The sequence below is a fragment of the Astatotilapia calliptera genome, chromosome 17, assembly GCF_900246225.1.
Source record: "Astatotilapia calliptera chromosome 17, fAstCal1.2, whole genome shotgun sequence".
In the NCBI taxonomy this organism is placed as follows: domain Eukaryota; kingdom Metazoa; phylum Chordata; class Actinopteri; order Cichliformes; family Cichlidae; genus Astatotilapia; species Astatotilapia calliptera.
The window spans coordinates 4,106,132-4,134,062 of record NC_039318.1 but is presented as its reverse complement, the minus strand read 5'-3'; the positions used below and the strand labels follow the sequence as shown (position 1 = coordinate 4,134,062).

At 41.5% G+C, this 27,931-nt stretch overlaps 1 protein-coding gene across 2 annotated transcripts; it reads right to left on the bottom strand.

Moving 5' to 3' along the window:
• Nucleotides 1–671: 671 nt before the first annotated feature.
• On the bottom strand, nt 672–27,882 carry LOC113008808 (polypyrimidine tract-binding protein 1-like). Of its 2 annotated transcripts, none has more exons than XM_026146606.1 (15): nt 27,776–27,882; nt 23,981–24,014; nt 14,372–14,432; nt 13,698–13,870; nt 13,310–13,456; nt 13,084–13,212; nt 12,441–12,551; nt 12,186–12,360; nt 11,588–11,665; nt 11,008–11,150; nt 9,451–9,484; nt 5,897–5,989; nt 4,427–4,643; nt 4,249–4,326; nt 672–3,809 (listed from the first exon to the last, which is right to left on the bottom strand). In XM_026146606.1, the coding sequence occupies exons 1-15, from the start codon at nt 27,781–27,783 to the stop codon at nt 3,677–3,679; spliced, it is 1,614 nt and encodes a 537-aa protein (XP_026002391.1). In that variant the 5' UTR covers nt 27,784–27,882; the 3' UTR covers nt 672–3,676. The 2 variants fall into 2 exon arrangements, with proteins under 2 accessions (XP_026002391.1, XP_026002392.1); XM_026146607.1 differs by having other exon boundaries at nt 11,008–11,132.
• Between the last annotated feature and the right edge of the window lie 49 nt (nt 27,883–27,931).

Below are 27,931 nucleotides of genomic sequence, written 5' to 3'. Positions count from 1 at the left end.
TAATATGTGCACACTGCTCTACAATTCCTATCAGTCATTTCTTATATCAAAAGCATATTTATTTTTCTTCAGCGTCCTCTCATTTATTAGAATTGCCACACTGTTTTCAGAGAGAAATGCGTGAAACCTGCTCTAACACTTTGTTTTTCAGTCACTATGTTCTGCTCTTGGCATAATGGTTGTTTTTACTGATGTGAACTGGCTGAATCTTTGTATATGAATTCAAATGTATTATTAATGGCGACATTGCAGTAATTTCCCTAAATTAGTCCATCTCATAGAATATAAGTAAAATACAACTTATTTTCTTATATTTTACTGCACTGATCCAGTGTAACCCAGTAACCTCCTGCCTGTTTAAGTAAAAAGTTAGAAGCACCCAGTGTAAAGCCAAAAGTTACCTTGGATCAGACTAAATTCTGGTTGGCAGTATAAGCTTCAGGTACTTCTATCAGAAGTCATATCATCAATAAACACTTATTAAAAAGCTGTTAGCCATGACTGATCAATGTCATCAAACAAAGTGATTAACATGAACAAACAACTCTACGCACACAAGACTTGTGAAAGACTGATATAAACCGCACTGATGACAGATAACAAAAGCTTAGAGGTTTAGATTAAAAAGTGATTTAATCTTTCTTTTAGACACAAACAATGTAAGGCTCAGAACCGATTTCACACTTTAATCAAAATATACAGATTTCATCAGATAGAAAACTGACAATCGCCTTTTAGACACTGAACTGTGGTATAAAACGTGTATGTACAGCTGAATGCCCCTCCCTCCTGTTACTGACTGGTCCCATTCCCACCTCACCTGACCAGGTTTTGTGATGCATTCCAGTCACCTGTGGGATCTGTCCCAATGGAAAGGCTGCAGTTATAGATTAAAGGGAACTGTGTCCTAATATGTCTCCCAGCCTCCATGTAGTGATGAACAGCATGCAGCACGTCTATCAGTTTGACAGGTGAAGGTCCCTGACACTGTGGTAACCGCAGTCAGGTTCAGCTCAGACTTGCACCTCACATAATCAGAAAGGTTTGAGCTTTACATTGTGTGAACTGCAATGAGCTGGTTTATCACAACCCTGAACTGCACATCACAGTCTGATAGTGGAAGAAAATGGACAGTTTAAGTTGATCAATCGCCAATACAAACACCCTCGTGTTCAGTGAACATGTGTCTTCAATATCTGAGTTGGGTTTTTTGGGATTTTTTTTTTTTAACACGTGTGTTTAGGAGCTCAGACTTCTCTTGCCAACAATACGAACTTGAGTATTTTAATTCCGCAGTAAGAATTAAAGCCAATTGAAAAGTTAAATGAAAGAAGATGGTAAAAAGTGTCAGTACATGAGGGTTTGGTTGTTATCGTTGACATGTCTCAGAGTCCTGATGGACACATGTGCCCACCTGTTACGTATAGCTGTGAATTTTAGAAACCGTCTCAAATTCCTCGCACATCCATACAAACTCCGTAATCACAACGTGCAGGGACCTCGTAAGATGTACCTTTAGCCCCTTTTCCATTTGATTGACTTGCCAGGTTTTCCATTAGGTGATAGCTCCTAATGCCAGGTACTAAAATAGTACCTACTTGGCAGGGATTCAAAGGGATCCAAACAGGTACTAAATGTTATTTCAGACTGCATGCCACCGACTGGCTGGTCAGTGCTGTCATTTCATTTGATGAGTCATGAGACCGTCTCATTCACAAAAATCTAAACCGCCACTTTTGAAACCCAGCAACGAGTGACATAGCTACAAAAAAAAACCAAAAAAAAAAAAACCAACATGTCGTGGTTCTGAGTCTGACAAAAGGCCACAGACTGACCAGCAGGTATACTGTTGCCTCAACTGCCACCTTTGTTGCAGCGTTTGTGTCGCATACTAATTACGTCACAGGGCCTTGGGAGGGGTTGCTATAACAACGATGACGCACATTAGGTAATACTCGATTGTAATGGAAAACCAGTCGATCCGAGTCGGGTTGTGGCGAGTCAATCCGAGTAGGTACTAATGGAGAAGGGGCTTTTGTCATGTTCAAATTCAGGTGCAACGCGGCTAGTTTATTTGTTTGACTCTGAAATGACCCGCCCACCTGGACCTTTGGTCTGGGTATGTAGGGAGGGAGTAAACAGGGACACAATCACCATTTTCTCCTCACCTAGTGACAAAGTGAACACACAAACCCTCCCAGCTCTACTGAAGGCACCACAATGAACCTGTTTAAATGAACCATGGTCAGTGAAGAATCTTTGTCTTTTTGAAGTTCAGTTGAACATCTGAGCAGCTGGAATGACAAAATAACAATATTCATATTAAGACACAAACAGATCAAACCAGCATTTTATGGTTTCGGAGGACTGTGGGCTTCCTCCCTGCCAAACTGTCACATCAGTATACAGATAAATTAATGCCTGATTACAACTCAGTGCTGCGTCAAAGGCACTCCAAACATCTGGTTTTGCGATTAAGAAATGAATAAAAACGTTCCGCATTCTCACAGGAAAATAAGAAAGCTGAAAACAGCTTGCAGTCTTTCTGTAGTCCATAAAACCAGAAACCTGAGGCAGACATATTTGTTTGCATCCTGAAGGCCATTTTTGGTTTCAGCTGTAGTGGATCACAAACTTATAAATAAAACCATCCAGAAAGGCGACACACAAGACAACCTGACCAGATTCACCAACTAGACAAAACATTCGTCTGCACGCCGTGAAAGGCCGAGCTCACAAAAAAAAAAACCTAACACAAAAACAGTTATATCAGGAATGATTAAAATATTGCTACAACATTTGATTAACACATGATTGCAAACACAGAAATATAGAAATCAAAAAGAAAAACAATGCATTTAGGACTAAAGACCCAACAAACCTGCTAAAAAGACAATCAGTTCTTGTTTCACACTACAGTAACACAGTGGTACAAAACACTAGAGACAGAAAACGCAGATATATCTGTAATACAGCTCATTAACAGTAAACCTTTTCACTTTTTTTTCCCTCTTTCTCTTAAACATGACATAATCACGGTCATTCACACTCCAGGAATAAGGCACAGGGATCATGTGAAGGTCTAGCCAGGCTTCTCTTTACGGGGCCACACTTGGACCTGCAGGCCTGAGCGGACATCTGACCTCTGATTGATCGTTTACAAGCAGAGCTGGAACTTTTAAAGAGAGCTAAAAAGGAACAGGGTCACGTGTAAAACTTGGGCTAATTTAAGATCAAAGTAAAAGTCTGAATCTGAAAAACGTAACATCTTTGGATAAGAAGGTCGACTTTGATCCCTCGGTGTGGGAACAAAGCCCAAAGACGAGATAAAAAAGTACATTGCTGTCTGAATTCTGACTAACCGAAGAACTCCGGCTTTATTGCAGAAAGCCTGAACAGGTCAGAACTACAACTTTATTCTCTAGTTTATAAAATTTGAGAGAATAAAGTCAGATTTCTCCTCAAGAGACCTTAATTCTGTCAGAAGGCAAAGAATCAGAAAAAAAAAAGCAGAAGCATAATAATAATAATAATAATAATAATAATAATAATAATAATAATAATAATAATAATTTAACATTAATCCAGACTCTACTGTGTTTTCTACAGACATGTGGTGGAATGATTGGAGTGTGGTAGATACTGTCGTGCTGACTCTAAGGATTCAGATGGTGGCTCAGATTGAGGATTTGGAGAAGGAGACTCGCAGGTGGTGGTTCTCTCCCAAATCATGGTTGTGGAATTCTATGAGGGACTCGATGGCCTCCTCCACAGAGCCCACCTGGATTAGAGCCATTTTATGGTCCTTCCTGTATGAGAAATGAACAAGAGCTTCCATTCAGACTGTTTTGAGGCAAAGCAACAACAGGACATTCAGGGGAAGGATGAATAGTACCGCACACACTGAACAAGCTGCTTGGACACTCCAAGAGGAGCCTAAAAGACTGAAGGAGATTTTGGTCTTTTACTGCAAGGGGGCACAAAGTCCACAACCAAACCCATTTACTGACTGGCCAGCAATTACAGGCCATTTAAGAAATAAATAGGAGCAAACATCAGCCGGCACAATGTGTTTTCACAACATGTTCCTGAAAACAAGGACTTGTACATATGCTAATCAAACAGATTAACACGACGAGACAGACAAACAGACTGAAGGGTGTGCAGGGCTTTTTTTTTTTTTTAAATGGATGACACGAATCAATAGCCACGAGTTTAAGAAGCCGAGACAGTAAAGGAGCGACTTACTGGAAGAATTTGAAGGCTTTGACCACGGCTCCTGAGCTGGCAAACAGCATCTTCAGATCATCTTCAACCACAGAGGGGCTACAAACACAAGCAAAGTAGATTTGAGGAATGCAGTTTTTTTTTTCCCCATCTTGGGGTCAGCTGCACCTCTCAGTTTGGAGTAAGCTGAAGGACTTACGGAATGTTGGAAAGGTGTAAGGTGGCAGAAGGCGGGAAGATGTTGGAATAATTCTTGGAGCCGGGCTTCTTGAAGCGGTGCAAGGGGGAGTTGCTGTAGTCTTTGGTCAGGCCCTGGTCCTCGTGCCCTTCGCGAGGAAGCTGAACGCTCATGTGTTTGGACAGAGTGATGCGCAGAGGCTTCCCGTGCAGCCGCTGGCCATTCAGGTGGCTCATGGCTGTACACATACAAACACAGCCTTTTACAGCCTGAGTCTAGTTCTTCTGGTCTCCTTTTAGAGACACTGTTCCAATGCAATGAACACTCCTCATCTCTTCCTTTTGTTTTAGTCTGGAGTCAAGAGCATTTCTGATGAACTGAGGGGAAAATTAAATCTGAAGACTCATAAAGCACGGATAAAGGTTAAAACCTTTTGCGTTACCATTTGTGGGGTAAAACTGTGGAACAGTTTTCCTGTGGACCTACAGCAATGTTCAATCATTAGTCAGTTCATAAAGATGTTTCAAAAACTGCTTTTGGAAGAATATGAAACTAATCAAGTTGATCACCCGTTGTCAATGTAACTATCCTAAAATGTATATATCATTGTAGCTATGTTAATACATGTCCTTCATTCCTTGTTTATTGTGTGGGGTAAGTGATGATGGGAATTAGGGGTAACAATAGAATGTTGAACATGGGGTAGGGACTAATAAGTATATTATACTTCTCCCTACTTCATTTCAGACTTAATTGTAATTTCATGTCATTTAGACTATTTCGTTATATTTATTTTCTTTTTTTTGTTTTGTCTGAGCACATACGTGCGTGTATTTACATATATATTTGTATTTGTACATTTAAATGCAAGTATGTGTACTTGTATATATCGTTTTTTTTCCTGTATGTCTGAAATAAAGATACAATACAATACAAAAACTGACTTTATAATGAAACACGTTTGCTTAACCCAATGCTCACGACAACATTTCAGATGTTGAATAAACTTTACACTTCAGTTTGGGAATGTGTTTTGTTGCCAAGCTGAGGTTGAGAGTCGTGATCACAGATCACAAGTTGATCACAACAATTATCAACTTGTATCAGTACCAGTTTATTTGACTGTCAGCCTTAGTCAGTTCTTCTTTAGTATGTTAAAATTGGGCAGGTAAAAAGACCTGAGGGAATCAGCAGAGGGCCTAATTAATGGCTGAGAGCAACGTCAACAAAATAGCAACAACCCATGACGTGCTCCCCGTCAGTGCACCAGCAGAGGTATGAGGGTATTAGTTTTGTAGACTCCAGACTAAGAATGGTTTTTATGGTAGATGAAAGACCACTGTGACAATCTGGGTTCATCAGTCATTTAAAATTAGAAGATGCAGAAACAACACATTTTTAGACATTTCTGCAACACTCATGTAGCAGCACTAACTCTTTTAATACTCTGCACATGTGTGGTTCTCAGGTGTCTCAAAATCAGAGTGTTACCTAGCTGAGCCTGTGTGCTGTCAGACATCTGAACCAGAGCGTTTTCTTTCTTGTTGAACAGAATCTTCACTCTCATGACATCTCCATAGACACCTTAAATAAAGAGGACCGGGTTATTTGGCACACAGGAAATAGAAAAGCAACCCTCCCTGCCACCAAGCCCTACAGGAAGATGTGTATTGGACTGACTGCAGCCTGCCAGGCGACTGACCCTCTGTCTCAATGCTCAAATATGGCTTTTGTGTTTGAAGGGCTGCATACAAACCCCAGAAGTGAGGGGAGCAGCAGCAAACATGACTAAAGGAACTTACAAATGCGTGAACTCAGCAGGAATTCCTGAATGGTTAAATACAGGAAAATTCAAGTGAGGAAAATTAAGGGTCAGAGGGGAAAACCCAAAACAAAACAAAATCAAACAAACAAAAACGTGTAGGAGCTATGAATTATGGGACAAAAACTAAATAAATAAAATAATAAAACAAAAGCACTGATTGAGCACTGAGGACATGCAAAATGTAAGAAACCCCAGCATGCAAAATTAAAAACAGACAATCAAATGACAAGACACAATAAATGCAGCTCCTCACAGTGTTAGGCCCAAACTAAAAATTACATTTTTTAAAGAATTAAAGCAAATATTTGCTTTCAAACTTTCTGACTCCAACTGAATGATAACTGTGTACTCAGAGCACAAAGTTTGAAAGGCAGCGCTCGTCTAAGAGCTGGACCCTGAACTCGAGAACAACACGACACATTAACGCAAAGTGTTTCCTGTTGTGTTGAAAATTCCCATTACTGCCAAAATGTCCTAGAAAACAGAAGAGTGCCCTCAGCTGATGACTGTCTCTTGAGCGATTTTCTTATGAAACTGTAAAAATGTTGCAAATCTCAAAAATATGACAAAAGTTCTTTGCAGAGTGTTCTGGCTAAATACAAGGATTATTTATCTGCAGAGAGTAAAACTACTCTCTGCAGATAAATAGTGCAGTAATGCAGCGCTGCATTAGTAATGTTCCAACTCTTATTACCACAGACTTCTTTTCAGCGTTCAGTTCTGTCTTTCATTGGCTTCATATCCATTTCAATGCTTTTTTAAGCATTCAGACTACAACTTAGTCACATATACACTAACCATCAAAAGTTTGGACACACCTTCTCATTCAATGATTTTCTTTATTTTAACTACTATCTACTGTGGAGATACAGAAATTCTTTTATTGCTGCCATATAATCTGCATCATTATACCTGCATTAATAACATTCTTTACAGCATTATTTCATCTAATAATATTTCTCACAGTATTGATACTGCATTACAGTTGTTTATTGAAGATGTCCATTTGAGGATCCTTCCATTATGTTAACTTTTATTACAAGTACGGTTGGAAGTATTTTATACACATTGCATATCTGTGCTTATTTTGAGTTGATGTTGAGTTCATTAAGGGTCTTAAGCTTCACTGGCGTGACTGTCCAGGTGATACATGCTGATGGAAACTAGAACATAGAAGGATAACTGCAATGCATGCTTACAGTACATATAATACATATAATCTAGGAATGTGTCTGGCCTGAGGCCTTAACTCATTTGGTGTCTCACTATATTTTATTCTACTTGGTAACAGATGATCAGAGTCAATAATTAGCCTCAGAGACCCTGAGGGCTTGAAGTTTATTACCTTGTATGGAAGCTGTTATAGAAAAGAGAAGTTCTATGTCTGCTTATAGCTATTAAAAATGTACGATTAACTGTGACTAATGTCTGGAACCTATTTTAATCTGTCATTGACGCCATGGGGGGGGCGTGTACCCCACTGCTTTATAAGTGTCCACAACATGTATTTTGGTCAGAAGACATATGTTGATGTTTTCTCCGGGCTGTTAATAAACTCAACGTTTGATTGCACTTTTCTGGGGCCTCCGTGGTTTGTGACACTACTCTACATTGATCGATTTCGCGACACTACATAGTAGATACATACTGAAGATGTCAAATATATGGAATTATGTAGCAAAGAAATACTAAATAACTCTAAATATGTCTTAGATTCCTCAAAGAAGCTGCCCTTTGCTTTGTTGACAGTGCTGCAAACCCTTGGCCTTCTCTCAATAAGCTTCATGATGTAGTCACCTGAAATGGTTTTCACTTCACAAGTGTGCCTTGTCAGGATCCATTTGTGGAATTTCTTGCCTTCTTACGGTAATCAGGTTGGAAATATCAGTTGTGTTCTGCAGAAATCAGGTTGGTACACAGCTGACAGCCCTATTTGACAACTGTTAGAACTCATTGTGGCAAGAACCATTCGGCTAAGTAAAGAGAAACAACAGTTCATCATTACTTTAAGAACTGAAGTTCAATGCAGTGACATGCCATCCCATCCAGTTTGCGTTTAGTTGAACCATCATTTATTTTTCAACAGGACAATGACCTTAAACACACTTCCAGGCTGTGTAAGGGCTATTTGACCAAGAAGGAGAGTGTTGGAGTGCTGCACCAGTCACCTGACCTAAACCCAATTGAGATGGACTGCAGAGTGAAGACAAAAGGGCCATCAAGTGCTCGGCATCTCTGTGAACTCCTTCAAGACTGCTGGAAAAACATTTTAGGTGACTTCCTCATGAAGCTCATCGAGAGAATCCCAAGAGTGTGCAAAGCATGAATAAATATGTATGGAAATAAAGAAAAACAATTAAATGAGAAGGTGTGTCCAAACTTTTGACTGGTAGTGTATGTATAACAGAAAACTACTGCACACCCCTGATTCAAATCCCCAGGATTGAGCTGCCACACTGAAGACTCATTTTTTTGAATGGACTGGTATGTATATAGCTTGTATAGCTCCTTTCATACAAAGAAATAAAGTGCTTTGGTGAGTTATTGCTAGAAGCTGTAGACTACTGCCAGGTAAAGTCAGTTACAAAGAGGGTGCTGTACCACAAAGAGTCTCACGATCTTCCACATTTGGTGGTCTATTTGCATCGACGCTGGTCTTCAGTTTACCCCAAAACTTTTAAATGGGATTAAAGTCAGGGCTTTGTGTAGGCCAGTCAAAAACTTTACTTTGGCTCTTCACCGAGAGTGACGTATGTTTTGTTTCAATTCCAGATACACTGAAGCGTCTCCACATCATAATACTCCCCCCACGGTTTCATCGTGGGGACAGTGCTCTTCAGGTTGTATACGTTCTTTTTCCAAACACAAGCAGTGTGTAGTCTCATCTCATCTGACCAAAGGATGCACTTCCTGAAAATTAGAAGAGGCTTTAAAAGCCTCTACTGCTATTTAGTTTCTACTTGGTAAGAAATGAAGGGTTCTGTACAAACATGACCTTTTTTGGCAAGAAAACCACTGAGGAAAAGCTGCAAATATTGTGAAAATTTCAATTCAACACACAAAATCTGACAAGACCAGTACACACCATTTTTCATTAAACCAAAAATAATGAAAAAGAGGGGGGAAAAAAACCAAACAGAAACCAGAATTTTAATAAAAATTAAATCAGAACAACCATGTGGTACTGATAATTCAAAATAAGAAGCTAGTAATAACATACCGAAGAGAATAAAGAGGCAGTGGGGCGTAACTCTCTTTAAAGACAGCAGAGAAGGCAGCGGAGGGACAGGACAGGTAAAGGTGGGAGGGCAGGACAGGTGCAGGGTCCGAGGTGTTTCCATGGCAACAAATTAAAGGGGAAAAAAGACAGGTGCAGGGTCAATCAGAAGGTTAATTACCTTTGGAGGAGGGATCACATACAGATAATGTCAATATGAGAACAACATTTTTACATGAGTGCACAGGCGTGTGTGTGTGTGGTAGGGGAGGGGTCATGACATAGTTTAATATGAAAAAAAAATTCCCGAATCAAAGGCAAAACCCATCTGTGAGCAAAACATCAGTGTCAGAGGAGACGAACAAACATGAAGTCAAACCGTTTAATGATGAGAATTCAGAAAGATTTCCCATCATTTAACAACCAGACTGAGGTGCACCGCTCTGTTAGTGGGGATTTCTGCTGCAGTGGCAAATCTACAACATTCCTATGCTGTAAGCACAGGGGGTATCTGACCTGCAGCTCCCTGCAATGCCACTAAATGTCAGGTCAGGACAGTGATTGGCCTATTCAGTACCATGGATTCCTCCTTGCAGTACTTTGATGTAGGAGATGAACAGCTGGCTGAGTCACAGCAGAGGGACATAACTACTGGATCACTGCAATGTGTACACAGGCACGTGACTGCTGCCACACACACATTTAAGAATGTGACGAATGCTTTTAAATGGATTTTAAAGACGGAGTGTCTGTATAGACAATGCTTAACCCCTTCCATTAGATTGGGAACATCCCTAACAGTGACACTCTGTTGGGGATGTTGGACTGTTAAGAACTTGCTTGACAATAGTCACATGTTTTCTATTTGGGCATATGAACCAGAGGGTGTGGGCTCCACATGACCAAGATCCTAATCCTAATCTGATCAAAAATGGACTGGAGTGGGAGGCAGGCCCACCATCAGCATCCTGATGAGTTAGTCAACTGGTATCCCAACACTGCAGACTGGTGCATGTACAGCACTAGGCAGGTAGGTTTAATGTTGTGGCTCAACAGTCCATCAGCGTCATACTGGTCACAGTGGGCCTGTATGCTGCTCACAGCTGTGGATTATGTGGTAGCGTTTAGAAATAAACCGCAGTGGTGAAGAAACCACAGATGACATCAAGCCGTGTCAGAGAGAGGCGGTTCTGAGGACCACCGCTGTGCACGTTGCAGCTGAGCTGTGATCCAAGCTGCCTTTTTTTTCCTTTTTTAATTCCTGTGCACTCACTGCTCCACTTCCACTAACTGATTCAAACATGAAGAACTTTAAAATCCAGGTGGAACAGAGCACTGAAAACACTTTACATCTCACTCCATGTCCAAAATACTGAATGTTCAGACCAACTGAAGCTTTAGAAAACAAAATCCTCTAAAAAAAACAAAAACAAAAACAAAACAAAACAAAAAAAAAAACATGCAGGCTAGTCCAAAGCTGTAGCAAGACTGGTGACATCAGTGCAGGTTAGATACAATCACATACATGAATTAACAGCCTGTAGGGAGACAATCACTAACCTCAGGATTGAGATTGCTGACCAGCAAGACAGAGTGTCCAGCAGGGATTGGATGGAATCCCAATCTGGTGGCCCCAGGGAGGGACAGAGAGGCCAGGGCTCCGGGCAGAGCGGGGACCGCAAGGCCTGGATAGGGGGAGGACACTGGGAGAGTTGAGACAAGTAAACAAAAATCTGCAAGCTGCCAGAGATGCGTCACACAACCCACAGTCATACACTAAGGCTTCAACACTTCTGGTATGTGGAGAACAAATGATAATTGCAGATGAACTGATATGGAAAATATTTGCATCCCTGAATTAAATCATGAGACCTAACTTCCTCAGGTGCAGAGGAAGGAGGGAATGCAACAGGTTTCCCATGCACAGTGATCCTGAACCTAACCATTATTTCCACACTGATAAGGAACGCGTAGACTCCTCCCTAAGGATAAGCAACTGAAAACCCTCTAAAGGCTTCATCACAATAACTCAGCTGCTGGGTCTGTCTGCAGCTGCAAAGGTCATTCTCAAAAAACAAGGTGATCACTTTTCAAAGTGTGTGTCATCTAACAGACATCCTCTCTTAGCACTGACACTCACCAGCAGGCTGCAGGGTGAAGGCTGGTGGGAAAGCGTGAGTGGCTCCAGCGTACGGTGCAGCAGAGATGATGCCTGGAGCTGCAGACAAGAAACACCGGCTGGATTTTAACTCAGCAAAGTAGTGAGATTCCACCACAAATCAATCATACAATTTTTAACCAGGATGTGTCCTTCAATGCACATATTAAACAAATATGTAGGACTGCTTTTTTCCCCCCATTCGTGCAGTATCTCTAAATAAAACTGAATTGAATTGATTTACTGGACTTTAATCAGTTTAGGTTATTACAGACAACTAGAATGATAATTTCAACTCAGTATTTTTATTCTTGCCATCTAGAGTAGTATTGCAGGATTCAGTTTGGTAATTGATCTTCTTTTGAGTTTCTGCTCATTTCACTGACTGAAACGAGCACTGAGAGCATTCTGATGCCCTTTTGACTCACATGTCATGTCTGCAGTGTCTCTGTGTGTGTCAGAGAACAACTTCCATACTAAATCTGTCCCTCAGTTCCACTGGTGTAGTACTTTTTTTTTTCTCTTCTGCCTCAGCTGAGCACAGCTGTAGTGATGTTACATCAGTATGGTGGGATCTTACTAAAGGCTGCCATGGCCGTATGCTCCATGGTGGGCTGGCCGTCTCCAGTGGGAAGGTCTGGTCTGGTGAAGTCTCGGCTCTTCTCGTTGTTGTATTTGACGTTGAGACTGGTGAGTTTGGAGAAGCTGATCCTCAGAGTACAGCAGCCATTATAGATGTTTTGACCGTCCAGAGACTGAAACAGCGCAGCAGTAACACTCGTTACTTCTACCATTTAGTAGAAGCGACAAAAGCACTGGGAACCATCATGCTCACCAGTTTGGCCGCCTGGGCTGACGCGCCGTCCGGATACTGCAGCAGAGCCTGGAACTGATTGTTCTTTGTGAAGATGATGATCCTCAGCACGGTGCCAAACTTTGAGAAGATCTGAGGACCAAACAGCAGCTTAGTTTAGTCACTAAATAAACCAAATCCAACAGGCAGGACAACATCACGCTCAGCTCTTCCCCACAGATCAGCTGATCACCATACCGTCTGCACACCAAACTGCTAAATCTCATTTATGTTGTTTTAGCCTGCCAAGAGTTGCTGCACATCTGCAAGCCTCTTGCTAACCAACCTGTACTGCAGGTCATCATTTTATGCTGCATCTGGTTTGTTTGTGTTGCTGCTCTGTTTTGTGCCGAGTGTTGCTCGGGTTATCTTCTCTTTTCCTGCTAAAGTAATTTGTTACTTAACTACTTCTTAGCGGAATTGACAGCATGTCATTAGTGCAAACACCTGATGCTGGAGTAAAACAGGTAGAGCGAAGCACAGAAAAGGTGCGTGTTTAACTGCCGTTTTATTATAGATGAACTTTAGAACAGTCTGTTCACAGTTATTCTCCATCTGTCATGACTTTGATCAAAGCAGTGATCTACATACATGCACGCACACTGCTGTGGTGCACTACGGATACCTGGCACAGAGCATCCAGGGTAACGGGATAGATGAGGTTCTCCACCACCACCCTCAGTACTGTGCTCGGAGCCACCGCCGCCGTGTCCACGTGAGATGAACTCAGAGCCCGAAGAGCCGCCTGAGCCCTCTGAAAGAGAAGAGAGGAAAGGGGGGGGGGGGGGGGGGTTAACAAGGTGCTAGCAGAGGGACGGAGCTGTTAAGACGCTAACAGTAGTATGTGTTACCTCCTGGTTTGGGGAGTTGTCAGTCTTGAGCTCCTTGTGGTTGGAAAACTGTACATAGACTGGATGGTGCCTGATGATCGGCACCATGGTGGAGTAATAACCCACCAGGTTCTGAGCTGCTTCCTCTGAGTTCATCTCTAAAAAGGCCTAAGAAGAGACAAGAGACACAGAACATGTAAGTTCTGCTCACGATGCAGTTCCTCAACACACAGATCTGTAGACCTGAGAGCCTTAGTATTGATCAGTGTCTCTTTGTACATGTTTAAAAAAAAACAAAAAAAAAAACACATCTCAATTTGAGACGCGACCAAACTAAGTTATGTTATCTGGATCCTGTGAACTGTGGATGGAAAAGAAATACACTCTCACAGGACGCTGTAGTGTGTACCTGGTTCTTGGCTTTGAGCATCAGCAGGTTGGTGACGTCTCCAAAAGGCACTCCGAGGCTGATCACCTCCGCCTCTGTGATGTCGCTGGGAAGCTTACGGATGTGGATGACCCTGGATGGCACGCTGGGACCTCTTATGTCACCTTTGAACTTTTTGCTGTCGTTGCCATTGGCTACAGAGGAGAGGAAACCGTTTTTTATTAAATGAATCAAAGCAGAGACAGGAGTCCTGGTGCTGAACACTCCCATCAGTTTGTGGTGTTTCAAACTTATTGTGTTAACACTGCTGATTCTGTCTTTATCATCCGCCTGTAAACCGGCATGAAACCATTTCTGTCCAATATTTTTTACATTAAAAAAAAAAAAAAAAAAAAAAGTATTTATATGAGATTAATGGATATTTCAATCTGTTCTTTCAGAGTGCAGATAGTCTGTCTGAAAATCTGAATAATAATTATTTTTCTGATCATTTTAAATACATATTTTCACTCCTGGACTCTAGAGGAGTTTTGTGTCATTCATAGTCAGGAATCTTAAGTCATCTTACACTATGAACCCCTTACTTCATCCCATGTCTGGAAAAACATATAACTCAAAACTCAATAAGCTAATATTGTCCATTAAAAGTTGTGCATTGACACAAACACCTTCGCGTGTGCAGAGTGGGTTCTGACCTGTGGTGCTCATGATATAAGGGCTGTTGGAGACGCTGGAGCAAAGTTCGTCAGATCCTCTCTGAAACAACAGAAGCACTTCAGTTTGACCTCTTCTCCTCAGTCAGTATGCACCTCATTTATACATGACAGGACAGAATTAGGATACCAAACAAGAAGTGATGCCTTTGCATTTTTGACGGGGACAGACGAGAGAAGATTTCATGAAGAGCAGTGAATGAATCTGTCCCAAACATGTGAAAAGCTCTCGCCTGCATGAGATCCTGTTTTTGCTCTTCATTAGCAAAACTTTAGAACAGTTCTGTGATTAAACTGCAGTTCCACACAAGTGAGGTCCAACGGCTTTAATTATAAAGACATCTCGCCATCAAACCAAAAAATTCGAGGATTCAAACTGTTTACAACTGTTGGGATTTTCATACATCTCAAGTTAAACTAAGTGGTGCATCGCTTAGATGTAATCCAAGCCTTCCTGGACAACAGCGGGTTAGCACAAGAGCACACAGACCCCAGCTGCTGCATTTAATTTATGCACTTCCTCTTCCGTCTACCTGCTCTGCAAAACAGCCATGCACCGACTTTTGGGATAAAATTCTGAGAGTCCTGGTACCAGGGCTTCATTTATATCTCCTTTATGATGATTATGGTGGTGGAAAATACTTTTGTTACAACAGTTGCAATAAAAATAATAAAATAAATGAAAAATACATAAAAATATTACAAATATATCATAAAATAATAGTCATCATATTTGGCAGATGGCTACAGCATATTATAGAAAGTAATGACATATTTGTTTCCCCTTTGTAAAACTGCCTAAATACAAACGAACATACACAGGATGTAAAACTATTTGCTAACATGTGACCCAAGCTGTCTCAGTGAAGTCCACATCCAGGTTTGTTAAAACCTGCTTTCCTCTGCAGAACCCTGAGCTGTACCTGACATCATCCAGCCCGGGGCAGGTTCTGGACTGCACTTCCACTGACTTCGTGTTTTAGGTTTAAACAATGTGATCAGACAGCTACTTCTTTATCCTTTGCACCAACTGTACACCGTGACATTAAGCTCTGCTGACAGGCTCAGAGTCTGATCCAAAAGTCGTTTAGTCCCCCTGCCGTGTAACTGATACATCGATTAACAGTTTGATTGTTTGTTTGTTTCTTTCCCAGGTCACAGTGGGTACAACATTTACAGCAAAAGGCAAAAGGGAAGAAAACTACACAACTTGTAGAAAATAAGCAGAATTTAGGGGCACACAGTAATGCTGCTGCCACTAGATGTCAATAAAGAAACAGTCTATAGCGGCCATGTCTTAGTCTTAGAAAGCAAAACAAGATGAATGGTAAACGCACCTTTCTGCTGTAGGTCATATTCACCCAGTCACACACAATCATACAGCACCATTAACTATGCCTAAACACTTTCTAACACACAATAAAAGACATGCTAAGCTCAATCGTTGCCCTTTCCAGCACACAATGCTTTCATGCCATTATCACTTGCTGCCTGGACTACTGCAACTCCCTATACTTTGGTATTAACAGTGATCTTTTCACCACTTGCAGTTACTCCAAAATGCAGCAGCTCGGCCCTTAACAGGTGTTTAAATGCATGAACACATTACCCCGGTCCTGTCGTCCCTTCACTGACTTCCTGTACGTTTTAGTATTGATTTTAAGATTTTATTGCCTACTTTTAAAGCTTGGCACCTGGGTAGGGCTGGACCATATCATACCATTCACGGTAATAGGACTTTGGAGTTGACGTCACACCGCAATGCATTGTGGGAGTGCGGCGCCATTTTCGGGGTCTACGAATCAAAACAAACACACTGTGTTGGAACGACGACTACAAGAAAGATGCTTAAAAGCAGCTCAAAAGAGAATGGACTGTATAGAGACCGATTGCGTCCAGAGGCGAAGCAGCGGTACTTGCAGAAAATAATGTGCATTGGAAACATGGACCCGTATGAAATACGGCCGTGGAAACCCTGAAGACCAACCGCTATTGACGTAGTCTGACATATTTTCGTACCTTGCCCGTGGAGTCAACGCGTACAAGTCATCATTCAAACAAAGGTAAGTCAGCTCGAGTACTGCGTGTGAAATGCGTTTGATTTCATCTTATTTTATATCAGGGGCAGCACAGTGGTTAGCACTGTTGCCTCACAGCTAGAAGCTCCTATATACTTTTTTAATGTGCAGCACTTTGGTCAACTTCGTTGTTTAAAACGTGTTATATAAATACAGTCACCTTGACTTGAACTTTAAGCCAGAAAAACCAACACTGAAAGCTGGTTGCAGCTCCAAAATCCGTAAGTACCGACTTTGTGGAGTGTGGTATTAGTTATGCTAAAATAGAGCCTGCCTCTATCTATCTATCTATTTTTTATTTTATTTTTTTAAATGCACTCACTGGGACAGATTTAACTGCTCACTGCCAGCTATTTAAAAGTGACCCCACAGTTGGCTACAACCGTGAGGTCACACTGCTCAGTTCTGAAACCTCTTCTCCAAATTTCACTCTTTATTAGCTTGGATGAGTTCATCACACTCTGAGCTCTCTCATTAGTTCAGCCACAGTTCTCACTGCTCTGTACAGTCAGCAGCCTGACAGCCTCTAAATGTATCTAATCCACTAATCCACCAACAACGCTCAATATTCCATCTGTGACCTGTTCAGCCTGCAATAATGATTCTTTTATCCAACTACAGTCTGCTAGCCACTGTACTAATGATAACAGATGGCTAATAATAATAATAATAATAATAATAATAATAATAAATTTATATAGCGCTTTTCTAGACACTCCATGTGCTTTACATTTCCACTATTCATTCACTCTCACATTCACACACCGGTGGAGGCAGCTACAGTTGTAGCCACAGCTGCCCTGGGGCAGACTGACAGAAGCGAGGCTGCCATATCGCGCCATCGGCCCCTCTGGCCATCACCAGTAGGTGGTGGGTGAAGTGTCTTGCCCAAGAACACAACGACCAGGACAGAGAGCTGGGGATCAAACCACGGTCCCCCCCAATGTAGCTATCATGTAATTGCTAATAGTAAACGGCTAATGTTACCATATGTGTCAGCCAGGTTAACATGTATGAAGACCCTTTAATACTTCAGTGTTAATGAAACAGGACCTTTACTGACCTCTGAACTTTCTCCTTAAGTCCTGTTCAGTGTTATGAACGTTAACTACTCTAGCTGTTAGTGAGGACGAGCTGTGTGTCTGTCTCTGAAGTTGTGTTTCAACTAGAAGAGGTAAAGACAGCACTGCTATAGATGTTGTTCCAAATCAGGACCTTAATTCAATATTAAATGTTATTACTGAGAGTAGATTTTCAAAAGTCAAAACTACTAAAACACCACCATGCATGTCCTACATATTCTACTGTGCACCAAACTTCAGGCTAAAGTCGTCACTTTAAATTCTTTAAAGAACCTTTAATTTGCACAAAGTTTATGTAGTTACAATTAACACATTGGCACAGTTACAAGTTACCTTTATCACAAAACATCCGAAGCACTCGAACTCCTGAGCTTTTCAGTTGCCTACAGCTGTGTAAACTGTATTTTTGTGACTGCTTATAACAGGCAGGTTTTTATTCAGCTGCCTCGAACACACAAACCTGGAAAATAAGTTTGTCTGTGTTGTAAGAAATGCAGATTGGGTGTGGAACATGACCTGTGGGGATTTAACATGTACTTATTAAATGGACTGGTTCTTATATAGCGCTTTTCACAACTTGCCTCATTCACATCCATTTATACAAGCACTTTCTATCATTCACACACACATTGACACTGCTCATGCTCCGTGTCAATATGTGAGCAGATTTACCACCGCCCCCCCAAAATACGTTTCTGATATTGCCAGAATCTTTCCTCATACATGAGCCCAAGCAGGAGGTTTTATGTTCACAAATTTGTTGTCAACTTCGTGATCAGATGAATAATAAAAAGCTGCAGAAACCTGAGCCCTGCTCTGTCTCCTGTGCCACCCCATCCAGCCCCTCTATCGCCATCTCCATCTGTTGTCTGACAGATGCCAACTGCCAGCCTGCCCCATAACTGAGGAGCAAAACAAAAGAGCCATAGCTGTGCGCATCCACACAGACATCTGGTTTTGACAGACTGTTACAGTCAAACCACAACTCTGTTTATCCACATGTAATTACAGAGGACCTGCTGCTTCCTCTGGAGCCATACTGCAAATGGAATAAACTCAGGGAAAGCTCATCACTAATGTACAGACCAGAGTTTGGATGATCATTATGTGCCCAACTGTAATCCATTTAGACTGAGGGGGAGTTGTTTTTGTCTTAGTTATGTGCCTGCCAGTGATTAACGCAATGGCTGACTCACCCCAAAAACACTTTAAGGGGAGGATGAAGTACAAGAGAAGAAAGAAGGTGACAAAGACAACGCAGACAACAAAGACAAAGGGGATGAAGACAACACATTAAGACAACGTTAAAGCAATAGGTCTTCCACTCATCCATCACTCAAATTCAGGTAAAGCACATTACTCTACAGTGAGTCATTAGGAAAAGTACATTTTTCTCCATGATGGAATGTGGACCGAGAGTCGATGACAAAGTCATAGAAGCACTAGAACCTGCCTGTAACCAGGTAGGACAAATAGTTGACTCTCTCTCCAAGGCGCTCGTAAGGAAGTTGCTTCGTGTTAAAGGGTGTTCTTCTTCACAGTCGACGAGTGCTCAAACATCCCAGAATGCAGATAATCAGATATCAGCCAAATGTCAGGAAGTTTCCCACATGTGGGAAAGATCTTGATCGTCCCAGAATTACAGCATTCCAAAACAAGGATCCCAATGTAGTATTCCCCTCTGATCGTAGCGGATGTTCAACACAAACACAGCCAGTGTTGGCTTTGTGGTGGCTGGCTTGATAAAACCTAACACTCCAGCTGAGCCCCTTTTCCATTAGTACCTACTCGGATCGACCTGCCATGGTTTTCAGGGTCTTTCATTAGGTCATAATAACTGGTACTAAAATAGTACCTGCATTTTTCTCAGGGAAATGGCCACAAAAAACAATGCCGTATTCCTCAGTCTGATGAAAAGTCACAGGCCAAGCAGCAGGTACATCATCGCCTCGACATCCACCTTTGTTGTAAAATTCGCATTGCAAAATAATGACATCAAACTCAGACATGCTGATATAACAATGACCACGCACAATCGGTGGTACAAGATTGTAATGGGAAACCAGTCGATCCAAGTAGGCACTAATGGAAAAAGGGCTTTGGAGATAGAAGGTATTACCACAGTGGTTCTCAGCTTTCTTCATTAAGAAAGCTGAACCCATCTGCCATGTTTTCTCCTTCAGGCTCTGAGTGTTTATATAAAATGTGGTATTTCACATACCATGCAACTCTGCACAAAATGATCCCTATGAATGCAGCCATTAGAGCTCTGACTAGATGCATTTAAACATTACAGCTTGATGCCTCATGGCCTAATAAAGGAGACATTGTAATTGTTTGACACAGATCAAAATTAAAGAAATGTGATTGATTGACAATAAATACCATGATTAAGTTGCTTCGCTGCAATTTCAGCAGTATGAAGGTGCTGCACGTATTCTAACGGAATACATGCAATACCAGCTCAGAATGGTTTTAAATGACTTGCCTGAAGACAGAAAGAAACAGGAGAGCTGTAATCATCAAAGAACATCCCTCCTTCTCAGATCTCCTCCTGCTCTTAGATCGCAGCTATTTGTTACCTTCACGTGATTTTGGCTTAGATTCTAGCTTGTATCGACAAACACACTGAACGTGACTGCCAAAGAGTGACCTGAGGAATGTGAGTATTGGCTGCTGAGATGTCACACACATTCACAACTGTGAGCAATACTTTTTCGGTAACAGAAACCTTAATAAAACAACTAGAATCACATGAACTGCCGGGCTTCAACTCAAGCTGCGACTTTATTTTGGTAGGACCGTGCAAACAGTGGTCCAAAGAATCTGAATTTATAAAATGATGATGATGATAATGATAATAATAATAATAATAATAATAATAATAATAATAATAAGGCTGCAATGATTTATTAAGTAATTCTAATATTAAAAAAATTACAAATAAAAATTTGGCACAATTTCTTTGCTCTGTAGCTCTGTTGTCACCATGGAAACATGAATGCAAGCGTTTCACCCCGATCTGCGATTAAAAGCAGACCTGCAATACAAACGTATTTAACAGCTGCGTGTGAAAATAAAGTCTGAAAACATTAAGCCTAAAGTTTTAAACACACACATGCAGAAGAGTAAAGAGGCGGAGCAGTTACCGAGACGGGAGCTCGAGATGAGTGAAAGAAAATGTGTTTCTGGAACCCAAAAACAGCAGCGCTGTTCCTGTAACCACCATTAAAACCTTTACTGGGAAAAAGCTCGCAGGAGCCCTTCATCAAAGCACCCGATCAACAAACTCCAATTTAAATCCAATAAGGACTATTTGTTTTACATAGAGACAAATCGGCAGTATGCCTCCAGAAGCTGTATTAAAATATGCAGATCAACTGACAGTAGCCATTCTTTTATACATATAGCCATACCACAGCAAACAGGGGTGAGTCTAAAGGGGGCCATGGGGTGTACTAGACCATATTTACTTCAAGGCTTTTGAAACATTCTTCAGATTAAAAGTGAAATAGTGTAAAATATTTTATTAATTAATTTACATTAATATTTAAAAATGCAGAAAAATGTTTTTTTCACAAGCCAATAAAAATGTACATTGGCTAGTAAAACACTGAGCGACTGATTATTATTATTATTATTATTATTATTATTATTATTATTAATTTTGATCAACATCTACACTATCATAAAGTCCGTTTTCAGCAGCACAAAAACCTGTCTCCTATTAATGTCAGAAACTCTTCCAAGAACACAGAGTAAAGGTTAATTTTTATGCCTTAGTGTACATTTCATGTCTTATTTTTATTTGACTGTACTTGACATCATTTATATATTTTTACATTCAAGAAAATCGTTTCTTTAAAAATTTTGACTTTAATATGGCATCTTGATGCATTCTCAATAATGAATATTTATTATTGCTCATTAATAAGATAAGCATTTCTTACCCGATTAATCGATGGAATAATCAGTAGATTACTCAATAAAATAATAGACAGCTGCTGCCTTAAAAAAATGTGTAAAATAGAAAATTAATGCAATGTTTAATTAGCACCATGATTAGTTTTGATTACTACCTTGAATGGCCTGAATAAGAATAAGGATGCGTTTATGTAAAAATTTGTGTTGATAAGGGGAATGTGCTGATGCTGTCAAGGGGGCCTTTTCCATTAGTACCTATTCGGATCGGGTCGGCACGGGTCGACTCCATTTTTAAGCGCGTTCTATTAGGTGGTGGTACCTGTATGAATCGATGAATGAAGCAAGATGTATAAAGCTATTGAGTGCTCAGGAATAGAAAAGCGCTATACAAGAACCAGTCCATTTAATAAGTACATGTTAAACCCCCACAGGTCACGGTCACAGATCCACACCCCATCTGCATTTCTTACAACACTGACTTATTTTCCAGGTTTGCATGTTCAAGGCAGCTGAATAAAAACCTGCCTGTTATTATGCACAATAAGGATGAGTACTTCACATCTACTGCTTACAAATAAACGTCTCTGATGCCGCTATAATATCATGTTCTATTATTCATTGTGCTCCTGAAGAATGAAAAGCAGCAGTCATGTACCTGAGGACTTGTTGTAATCTGACACGCGGCTTCAATGCCGGAAAAGTCAGAGAGATCAAGCAGCATTCCAGTTTAATGACTGAATACAGACCTGCTGAACACCAGGGAGTCACTGTTTACGATATTTGTGCTTATAGTGTACTAGCCAATCACTAAAGCCGAAGGAGGCACTTCACTTCAGACCAACTTATTTTTAAACCCAGACAAGGTTTAGGTTTTAATAAGCTAAAGGAAAATTCTTATTAAATAAATTTGTGAATCATCTTATAGCAACTTATTGACACTGCTGGGTTATGAAGAATATGGGGAGTTTTTTATTAACACCAATATTAATAGTGAAAATTATTACATAGTCAGCCATACAAGCACTTTTTCTATGCTCAAGTTCTTTCTGAGGCATGTTGTATAAAGTGCTTTGAGTGCTCAAGTAGAAAAGCACTATATAAGAACCACTTACAATCACACGTGGCTATATTGATACCCCTCTCCAAACACTGGTAAGGACAAAATAGTGGTTGTAGCCACTTTTCACACACTCTTCATCTTAACACGAAAGCCAGCAGGTACGAGTTTGATATAGGCGTCTGCCAGCTAGCTACTAGAAAATCTGTCATTTGTGCAAACATTGGTAAGGACGACTGAAGGAAGAGCTTCAAACCATTACTCTTTTTTTTTTTTTTAAATTATGCATCTAAGAAAACCACTCTTTTAGTTTGGTATTTGCACTGGAGCTTCAAGGCTATGTTGATGATGCTGTTCCCTTCAAACAACATCCAATAATTTACAGATCAACATTCGTGTTGCCTCATTTACACTTTCACACCATTTTAGTCAGTGAGTTCGGCTGCACTTCAAATGTAGTACAGCAAGTATGTCACAGCACCATTTCTGCCGCAGCACCACACTCCTACGGATTTTAACTCTGGACTTTTTGAGTCCTTGCACTGTGTCTGACCTCATTGTCGGAGAAGCAGAGCATAGAACGTGGACACAAAATCACCTGTGAGAATCACCTCTGCCATCAAATTAAGAATGAAAAACAGTCTGCTGTTTGTGTATTAGTGATTTGGTACTTGGACTATTTTAATATGGATTCCTAGTTCTTATCCCTAATGCTGGAGGACGGCTCTGACGAGATCTTTTAGCAGTTAGGAAATACAGGGAAATATCGGACATTTCAACATGACACTTCATCATTGTCCATTTTTCCCATCAGACTGTACATAGGTTAAATAGGGGATTTGTAAAGTTCAAGACACTCCCAGATCAACACATTTCTTAGACATAACTGGACCACATGACCTTTGCCCAGCTGTGAGAGTGTTCTGAGCACAGCTGGTTTAGTCAGTGCTTTTTAGCAATCAACAGCATCTCTGAGTGGACTCAGAGAAGACTTGATTAGGAGTTACAAAAACACTCTGCAGCCCATCTAGAACCTGAAAAGCACTCACTGCAGGAGACTACTTTCAAAGTGAAAGTTCTGATGTGATGGACTTTTCAACAGTCCACAGGAATGACAACAAACATCCACAGGATCTTTGCTGAGTGGCTGATTTGTGCAACAGCAGTAGCATGCTGCTTAAGAGTGCATGCATGCATGTGCATGTTGCTGTTGAATAAACTGATTATCCACAGACCAGTTTTGGACTGTACCTGAGGTCAAATTACTGCTGGGCTTTGGGCATTCAAAAGACAGACAAGGGAGCCACCTCCACAACGATTAAAGGAGAAAGCTCTGCACTGTTCCAGATGGCAGCATCTCCATCTATTCAGACACTCAGTGATGACACAGCAGCAAACAAAGCAAGAAACCAGACAGAAAGGAAGAGGAGGAGGAAGCAGAGGTGCCTACCTTGGTGCCAACTGTTATATCGTGGTGGACACTGCTGTGAAGAAAAGACAGCGTGTTAGAGGCAGCCAGGGAAAACTCCAACACAGAATGAGTCTCACTGAGGTATCAAAAAAGAAAAAGAAAGGTGATGATGTTGAAGACTGTGCGGGAGCAGGTGGACAGAAGCCGAGAGAGGCCGAGCAGGCAGCAGCGATCGGCAAGGGACCGATAGCTCGGCGGGTTGGTTTGCCCTGCAGATGGGACATCTCTATTCAGCACCTGCTTGCCTCAGTGTGCACCTCACCTTTTCCATAAAAACCTCACGGCAACCTCAAGTGTTTTTCATACAAGATCCAAACGGTGATAAGAGAATGAAGCAGAGTCTGAAGCAGACCTTTTCCACAAGCAGCACATGGATACTAGCTCCACGCAGCCTCCAACTGCTCTGACTGCTACAATAGTTTGGTGACGGTGGAGGTGCTGCCTATTGAGACGCAGCTTTTTGAAGCCAGTCAGAGCCACTTGCACCTCACTGAACCCTGCACCCTCTTTTCCATCACCAACCTTTTTCCTTAGGTCAGAGGTCACAGGAGTGGCCGCTCAACCCAAAAGCTTGAGAAGTTCTGCTGTTTTTGAAACCAATTTTTGCAGTTGGACATTAGAACACTTGAGGCACTTAAGACCCGAAACTTGTGTTTATTGCTTATTCACTATCATAATTTCTCATTCAGACCAAATCATTACAAAGCTCCAGCAACCAACCAGTAAAGGCGGCTGTGAACACTGAGCAGCTGAAGCGTCTTGCCAGTCACATGGGATATGGTCACTAAGTACAGGAGATACAGGATGCGAATGTGCTCCACAGCTGCTTTATCAACTATGGATAGGACTGAAATCCTAGACCAAGTTCAACTAAAACTAAATCAATAAAAAGTGTGATGGATTCACAGTGAACAGATGAAGAAATTTTTTTTTACTGCCAAAGCAAACCATCAGCTCTTATCAGCAAATCATCAGATGACCAGGCTTTGATAAGCCGGGATGTGTAGAGAACTGACAGAGTGTACTGACCCGTGGTGTGAACACAGTCACACACACACACACACACACACACACACACACACACACACAGGAGTGCTGGTGTCTTTCTGTCCATCAACACTAAGCTTTGACTTCAATTCTAGTTCCTGTCTGTCGGGAACATGGTGGCATCCCGACGGCCCCTGTTACACAGTCTGTAGAGTCACAGTTATCAGAACAGCTGCTCCTAACAAAAAACAAAATAAAACGCACAGACATTTATCCCAAATCCGTGTGGAGACATCAGCATTGCACTACAATGCATTTGAATACACGGATATTGCCGTGAAAGTCAAGCAATGCTAACAAACTATTAGAGGGCTCTGGGAGGTCTTTGCAAAGAAAATACATTTTTTAAAGAAAATACATTTATTGGCTTGTGAAGAAAATTTATTTATATATTTTTAAATATTAATGTAACTGAATTAATAAAATATTTTACACTATTTCACTTTTAATCTGAAAAATGTTACAACATGTTACAAAAGCCTTGAAATAAATCTGGTCTAGTACACCCCATGCCCCCCTTTAGACTCACCCCTGTCTGCTGCGGTATGTCTATATGTAAAACAACAGCCTGCAGCAGGCTGTATCATTGAAACATGTATCAGACTGAATGAATAGTTCATCTGCATATTTTAATACAACTTCTGTAGGTATACTGCAGATTTATCTCAGTGTAAAACGAACAGTCTTTACATATGGAGTTTGTTAATCGGGTGCTTTGATGAAGGGCTCCTGCGAGCTTTTTCCCAGTAAAGGTTTTAATGGTGGTTACAGGAACAGCGCTGCTGTTTTGGATGCTACAAATAAGTTTTCTTTTACTCATCGTGAGCTCCCGTCTCGGTAACGGCTCCGCCTCTTGTGTGTGTCTGTTTCTGTTTAAAACTAGAGGCTTAATGTTTTCAGACTTTATTTTCACACGCTGCTCTTAAATGCGTTTGCATTGCAGGTCTGTTTTTAATCGCAGATGGGGGTGAAACGCTCGTGTTCTTGTTTCCATGGTAACAACGGCGCGCTACAGAGCCGTGCATTAATTGAAGCAAAGACTTTTTTGGAGAATTTTTCGAATTACTCGATAAATTATATTCCAATTCAAGAAATTCCTTTGTGTAAAAAAAATAAATAAATAAATTTAAAAGCACTACTATAAGCACACAGTGCACAAGTCCACTGAACAGCAGTTTGACTTTCTCACACACAGGTACTATATCTACATCCTTTCTGCTGCCGCTTTGACTTATCAACATGGACTGCAGGCTATACTCCAAACATGACTTGTTGGTGTTGTTCCCCCCCCCCCCCCAAACACACAAACTTCCATCCAGTATGCTCAAGTTCCTCACTTTCCCCTTAAAGAGTATGTTTGCCTGTAGACAGAGGTGAGAGTTACGTAATTGTGGAACTGATTTATCGGATGCAAGTCAAAGGAAACCTGCCCTTTTTCACCCACAGCTTTTTGGAGGAAATGTACAAACAATGGGTCAGTCTCAAAAATAAAGGTTTGCTGAACAAACCTACCCAAAGACGCCTCGATATGAAAATGAATAAATGACACAAAGAGCTTGGAACAAACTAAACAAAAAACAAAACGCGTTTTACACACTAAGGTATGGCCCAGAGCAAGTGAAACCCGGCTGGCCAGGCTGAGGCCCACACCACTGTGCTCAATGAGGAGCAGCTGGAAGAGGAGCCCTCGGGGCAGGGATGAGTCCTGACGAAACACAAATATTCCATCAGGGCCGTGAATGCTCCACAGCCCCCTGACTGAAGCTGAAATGACACGCATTATATTATGAGTGGACACAGCTACCGGTGTGATCAACGCTAATAACGCTGCTATTTTTCCCCGTCAGTCCACACAGTTTAACAGCAGCAGGCTTACAGGCCTCACATTCCCTCCCTCCACCAACAAAGCTGCTTTCTCCTATTCACCATCGCTGCAACTGAACTCTGTGAAAAACAGCCACTTTTAGGCCCTTTTACCTAATCCAGCAGACTAAAGCAAGACACCATCTACTTTACATCTAAACCTGAGCACACACTCAAAACAAAATCACCCCCAGAAAACAACACACGCACACTCCTGATGGCGACTTCTACGAGTGTGTTACAGCTTTTAAAAATGCACTCCAGATGAAACATGACAATTAGGAGTTTCACAGCAGTCCTCTCTCGCTCACACACACACTTTAAAGTACAGTTTCCGCATTTAAAGGATTAGAGGGCCAGCTCCATATTTCGGGACACAAGTGACGCCACTTTATTAATTTATGCTTTTATTAGTTTTTTAAATTTTAACTGTTACTGTTTCACGTGAACGACTGCCTGGCAAGATAAACCAGAATGGGCGTGAGCCTCTAACCTGTGTGCTCTGGTTACTTCTCACCGCTCATGTATCCTATACACATCACCAACAACCTTCCAAAACGTCCCCGAGCAGAGCCTCAGCGGGTAACCGGGTCGCGCTTCACTGCGGCCGTGATGTGGGACTTTGGAAAAGAGAGGTAGGTGCCCGCAGAGCACGGCCCACCGTGAGCTAACAGCACAGCTAACTGTGCTAGCCTCGCTTCCTGCTCCCAGCACAAAACTCACTTCTGCGACTACTCCGCGACAGCAGGAGCGCTCCCTGCACGCTACAGCGCCTCCGACAAACCCCGGTGCTCCCGGGTTTCCATGAAAGAGCAGAAACGACATTTAAGCGGAGTGTCACCGTGAGACTGTGGAATAACTCACCCGTCCATTGCACAACACGGAACTACAGAGCAACAGGTCCCAACAGCAGCCAACAGGGACCCCGAGCACCGCCGCTTTAAACGGACAAGATGGCGTCCGTCGTGAGGACTCGCTGATTGGGCGGCTCGCAAAACTGGTGGGCGTTCATGGGCAAAA

Bases quoted from the DNA above. Each gene is read 5' to 3' on its own strand.
- LOC113008808 (XM_026146606.1), bottom strand. The intron at 13,213-13,309 runs GTAACACATACT...CTTCTCTTTCAG, and splicing joins ACAACTCCCCAAACCAGGAG to AGGGCTCAGGCGGCTCTTCG. The intron at 9,485-11,007 runs GTTAGTGATTGT...CTGTCTTTAAAG, and splicing joins TCAGCAATCTCAATCCTGAG to AGAGTTACGCCCCACTGCCT.